The sequence below is a fragment of the Hyperolius riggenbachi genome, chromosome 12 (genome assembly GCF_040937935.1).
Source record: "Hyperolius riggenbachi isolate aHypRig1 chromosome 12, aHypRig1.pri, whole genome shotgun sequence".
Taxonomy (NCBI): Eukaryota; Metazoa; Chordata; class Amphibia; order Anura; family Hyperoliidae; genus Hyperolius; species Hyperolius riggenbachi.
The window spans coordinates 85,496,369-85,502,560 of NC_090657.1; the positions used below are offsets into that span (position 1 = coordinate 85,496,369).

Here is a 6,192-nt window from a genome sequence, read left to right on the forward strand (position 1 = left end):
ACACCATGAGATTTTCTGGCAAATAGATGGTTCGATAGATAATTTCCGACATGTCCGATCTGATTTTCAATCATTTTTATGATCGATCTCTCATAGAAGTGAATGGAACTCGATCGAAAAAACGATCGGACAGTAAATCTTCCTTCCTTCCTTTGCAAGGGCTGCTTGTGACAGAGGTTACAGAGAACCCGAGGCGGGTTTGTCAAATCATATTAGGACACAGAGGCATATTCTGTATACAATGACCTGCTTCTGTGTCCTTCCGGACAGTGTCAAGTATAATAAAAGGTTTTTTTATACATACCTGGGGCTTTTCCCAGGCCCCTCTGCACCGATCGTTCCCACGCTGTCTTCATCCACCTCTTTGCTTGCTCAGTAGAAGCCCGTTAGCGTGGCAAGTCGCCGCTTGCTCTCACCCCCGTCATACTCCTGTGGCTGGGAGTGTTATGCGCCTCCCAGCCACAGGAGCGCAGAATAGTGTGCACATGCAGCCGGGCATGCGCAGTACACCCCGACCCAGCCAAGCTAATGGGGCTTCTACGGAGCAATCGAGGAGGTGGAGGAAGACGGCGTGGGAGCCACAATCCAGCCGTGTGTGTGTGTGTGTGTGTGTGTGTGTGTGTGTGTGTGTGTGTGTGTGTGTGTGTGTGTGTGTGTGTGTGTGTGTGTGTGTGTGTGTGTGTGTGTGTGTGTGTGTGTGTGTGTGTGTGTGTGTGTGTGTGTGTGTGTGTGTGTGTGTGTGTGTGTGTGTGTGTGTGTGTGTGTGTGTGTGTGTGTACACATACACACCTTCTGTAATACATTGACTAACGTTTCCTTTAAAGAGTACCAGAGACGAAGCACCCTCATGTATTTTACCATATATATCAGGGGGAACATAGCAGTAAACACTTACCCTGCTCTTTGTTTCATTCTTCTCTGCTAAATCTGCCTGTTATCAGCCCTGATAAGAATCCCCGACTGAGCATTCAGTTTAGCTTTGCCACGGATTGATTATAGCTGAGTCTGTCTTCTGTAATGTATTTTCAAGCCTGCCCCCTTGTGGCTCTGCTATAATGACTCAGCTATAATCATTCCAGGCAAAGCTAGACTGAATGCTCAGTTGGGGATTCTTATCACAGCTGATAACAGGCAGATTTAGCAGAGAAGAATGAAACAGTGTTTACTGTCATGTTCCCATTGATATATATGGTCAAATACATGGGGGTGCTTCATCTCTGGTCCCCTTTAAGTCTATGGCAAGTTTCCACTGCAGTTCACACTCATAACGTGCATTATGCAACGGACCACTGTCAACTCAGCCTTGGCACAACTCCGGCAAGAAGTTGCAGAACATCACCATAGCAGAAGACAGCTTGCTGCTCAGCTCCTTAGACTTCTACTTCTTACCATACTGGTCTTAGTGAATTGAAGCCATGTTTTTCAGTAATGTATCAAATTGTTACCATTTGTGAAAAACTTAGTGAGTTCGGAAAAAAACAAAGTCTAAAATACCGAATGTGCTATTTTACCAACCTAATATTTTTTTGCCAAAAGGCCTTAGCAAATTGAACCCCTTGTCTCTCTTGGGTAGAAATCTACTCACTTCCTGTTAAAACAGAAAGTGAATAGGCAATAATTAAACCAATAAAAACAAAACATTTTTTGTAGAGTCTGCAAGAGGCACAACCTTTTAATTCCTTATTCTCATACTTCCATAGTCACCGTGGGCATCATATGCATATGAAACAGACAATTTAGCACAACTGCGACAGACATCAATAACAGATTATCAGATTATTACTCACTGGAACTAAAACTTACAAAAACAAAAATTTAACCAGGCAGTAGAAAGACTTTTCTGACCAATAAATTATGACAGAAAGGTACCTTTTAAAACACTGCTGTTAAGCTCTTCTGTAACTTCTTTCTTAACTAAGTTATCTTTATTATCTTCCATCGTTTACACATAAATGTGAACTAAGGAAAGGTTCCAAAAAGAATCCGTGAATAATGTCATCAGCAACTTGTACAGCAATGAGGTGCCTCAGCAGAGATGGGAGGATACGCTGTTCCAGGCATAACTGCAGAAAAAGAAATAAGCATATATGCATACATTATTACCCATCTTGCTGTAATTAATTTGGCTTGGTGCAAAGACAAAGGCATAGAGTTATCAGAAGAAAAAAATAAAACAACAAAACAGTATGCCCAACACCCATTGAGGGTCCTTTCACACCGGCTGCATTCCATTTTATTTTTGAAAAGGTTTGCAATTTTCCAGACAAGTACAGTAAAGTTATAATTGGAATCATGGTAATACATTCATAATGAATGCAATTCCGATTTTCTAAAAAGGCAATCACAGTTCTGCTGCATTTTCCTGCATTATAACTGAAGCCAACATAGTGAAAATCGTAAAATGGGTTTGTAATTGCATTTTACGATTTTTGGTGTGAAAGAGCCCTGACATTTATCAGCTAATGTGGTAGAACACGTCTTTAAAATGCACACAATCACGAAAAGTGTGCAGAAAAAGGCACACGTTTTTTCGCAATGGACAAGTGCAGTGCCAGCCTAAGGGTCCTTTTACACTATGCAAGTTGAATTGCAATAGGATCGCACCGCCATAGTGCCAAAAAGTAGCATTGTGCATTAGAAGTGAGATGCCACTGTACAGTACAATGAAAGTATGCTTCACTGAAACTGCAAACACACAGCATGCTATGCGTCACTCTGACAGGACCCGCCGCACCCGATGCAAATGTAGCCATAGAAATATCATTACATCGCACTGCGTTTATATTGTCTGTTGCAACAGATACACTGTGCGAGGATCCTTAGGCCACGTTCACATTGGAGACTTAGGGTGCATCCCAACGGTCGCATGGTTATGCTGAACAATGCAAAAACAATGTGACGTTCACAATGCAGCCGTTGCGGAGCGGTCTGACAGAGCGTGGTGTCTCAACGCAATGCATGCAGGGAATGCAGTGCCCACTGTGAACCCAGCCTGAGGTTGCTCAGATACAGCTGGGGAATATAATTTACTCATGCAGTCAAATGTGCCTACATCCATCTGTGCACACACCTGCATGCCTGCTCACAGGCTTAGCACCCAGAGAATAACTGGGGATCATCTGTCAGTGTCATCTCAGTTCATGACCACCACAGTTTATTTTCAAAGCCAAATCTTATCTGGTTGTTTAGGGTGCCTTTTCAGCTCTGTACACACTTTTGATCGCAGTCATCATAAATCAAGCACACACAGACATTGACGAATAACATTGGCGCACATTTGAATTCAGTGACAGCACGACAACGGCCTGCCAATCAAATAGTTACCAGAAGTGTGATATTTACCACACATAAGTACTTTGAAAGAATCGATAGTTTGTTATTTAGTACGAACGACTAAAAGCAATTTTTATTTATACCAGATGATAATCGCTGCCCTTTACCATTGTCTTGATTCTCAGTCAACCTGTTTATTTCCAACGACTGCAGTCCAGCATGTGTACAGAGATTTACACTAAGAGAGCTGCTGCCCATTTATTTATACAGGGCATGTTCACATCTTTGCATTGTAATGGACCATGTTATCCAGACACACTTGTGCAATAGCGACCATGCTATGTAGCAATTCTTCATACTATGAAAAATAGCGTGCGTATTATAAGGTGTAGATAGTGCATAATGCCGGCATTGTAGGACAGGCATTGCACAATGTACATACTTTGAGCTTAGCCTCACATTTAAAGAGGTCAGGATTCCCCTCTTCATGCAGCACAGACATCCAAAGCTGCTGGTTGGGATTTTTGCAGACTTCAGTACCAAGGATTATGCTTATCAAAGTAGCATTCTGCAGCTATTTTCAAATATCCTACTGTTAAGTCCTGCAGGTCTCTTGATTCGGGTCTCAAATTTATGCTTTCCACCAGGGCTGTCGAGTCGGTACAAAGATATTCCGACTCCAACTCCTCAGTTTATGAAACCATGACTCAGACTCCAACTCCGGGTAACCAAAATGGCCCCGACTCAGACTCCTTAGTCTAATATTTAACAGGGCTGTGGATTTTGTACAAAAATCACCCGACTCCGACGTTTATGAAACCACGACTCCAACTCTGGGTGGCCAAAATTGCCCCGACTCCACAGCCCTGCTTTCAACTTGCTGCAATCCATTTAAAAAAAAGTGCATCCCTTGCATTTGTTCGGTCTCAACAGCACTATGATTAACATGTAAATCGTGGTGCTTCTTTTTCATTAGCACATTCAGATGTTTCCACAAACACAATCGCCGGCCTGAGCTATTTTTGGTGCAATTGCACAGTGCTGTAGTGGTTAGCGCTCGGTCCCTGGTTCGGATCCCAGCCAGGTCATCATCTGAAAGGAGTTTGTATGTTCTCCCCGTGTCTATGTGGGTTTCCTCTGACATCCCAAAAACATACAGATAAGTTAATTAGGTTCCTCCTAAAATTGGCCCTAGACTATGGTACATGCACTACACGATACATAGACATATGACTATGGTAGGGATCAGTGTTGCCAACCGTCAGTAAATTTGCTGACAGTCAGTAAAAAAAAAGTCAACAAATCTGGGCTGTCAGTAAAGTCCATAAAAAAACTTTGTGGTGTCAGTAAAAAAAAAAAACCTCTCTCCCAGAAGATCACAGCACTTACTGCTCATCAGTTCACGTATCACTCTGGAATGTACACTGCTCTAGCTAAAGGTGGCCATACATCTGTAGATTTGGCAGCCAAGTGACAGTCAGATAAGACAATTAATATTATTATAAAAATTGATGCCACCAAGAGCATGCCTAGACAATCAAACCAATTTCGGCCCAAAATTGGTTGCATGTATCGATCGCATTTATCAATTTTATCAATCGGACATGCAGGAAAATCTCAGGTTAGCATGTTCGATCGGGTGCATGCAGCAGCAAGGGCTGCGATACTGAACCAACATGATGGAAACAGTCGCATCCCCCAAATGTAAATGTATCAAAGTGTACCCCCCCTTTAGATGCGATGCATTAATACTTTATCTGTCCGGTGTCCGCCACTGCTGCACTCTCCTTTCTCATTCGCAGGCCACATGGCTGCCGGTTGCACGTGGCGCGCATGTGTGATATCTTTCATTTAATTTTAGTAATATTAGATGTCAGTAAAAAAAGTGTTCTGTCAGTAAATTTTTTATGCTTTGTCAGTAAAAATGTATTTCCGAGGTTGGCAACACTGGTAGGGATTAGAGTGTGAGCCCCTCTGAGGGAAAGTTAACGACAAGACTATATACTCTGTACAGCGCTGCGTAATGTCAGCACTAAATAAATACTTAAATAATCGCATTGCAATTTTGCATGCAAACGCGCTTCATAGTGGAAAGCAAGGTTTTAGTTGCAGAGGCCTCATTTCAGCACATAAAGTAAGTTTTCAGGTGAAATCTTAATTTCTGAGCCTGAAGCTTGGCCACATAGAGGGTGCACATAACAAAAGGCTAGCCCTGCTGCAGACATGTACAGCCATGCAATGTAGAGCATCAGAAAGTATCCAACAACTTGCAGAATAGGATTGTTTGATCTTTAGCATTTCAGCTTCTTTATGCATGAAAGCCCAAGCATGCACATTACAGTCCTGGAAGCCAATAGATTGACTATAAGAAGTGTGTACAGAGGAGAATACCTGCCCTTCACCATCCAGCATGTACTCACACACTCCTAGGCCGACTTCTGTCAGATGCACGCCTGTCCGCCTTGCCTCTGTTTTGCTAGCGCGGCCGCTGATTGGCTGCGGTCACTGTCAATTACATGACAAGCGATGGCATCGGCGGATGGGAAGAGGCGGGGCCGTTTAGCTTGTAAAGGTCACTGCTTATTGGTGGCCAGTGGAAGTAGAACGGTGCGTAACGAACGTGAGGGGTTGTGGGAGTGGTAGTCACTTCCCGTGAGCTAGTTGGTTGGTTTCCCTTTCCCAGCATGCTCAGGGTCTTGGATTGGCAGTCTAGTCTAGAGTAATTTCAGTAGTAACTAGTTAGCGATGCTCCGAGCATATCCTTGCTCAATGCTCATTCCTCTCCTGCACATGCACAGCAGAATGATCTACCCTTGTACAGCCACTCACTGTGTCAGCTGCTACCATCTTGCACGGGCTGTCTCTACTGCTCTCACTCATATGCCACATATCACCCAACTGTCCCATTTTAGGAGAAAT

At 43.2% G+C, this 6,192-nt stretch overlaps 1 protein-coding gene across 2 annotated transcripts in view; it reads right to left on the reverse strand.

Annotated features, from left to right (window-relative positions):
- Nucleotides 1-5,800, reverse strand: part of TRMT1L (tRNA methyltransferase 1 like) — a 53,346-nt gene extending 47,546 nt beyond the window's left edge. Inside the window, exons 1-2 of one of the 2 annotated variants that reach the window (XM_068262382.1) lie at nt 5,694-5,800; nt 1,870-2,063 (exon numbers count right to left, since the gene is read on the reverse strand). In XM_068262382.1, the coding sequence (XP_068118483.1) occupies nt 1,870-1,939 (70 nt within the window). In that variant the 5' untranslated portion in view covers nt 1,940-2,063; nt 5,694-5,800. Of the gene's footprint in view, nt 1-1,869; nt 2,064-5,664 lie in introns of both variants that reach the window. The other variant, XM_068262383.1, reaches the window with a different exon arrangement.
- Between the last annotated feature and the right edge of the window lie 392 nt (nt 5,801-6,192).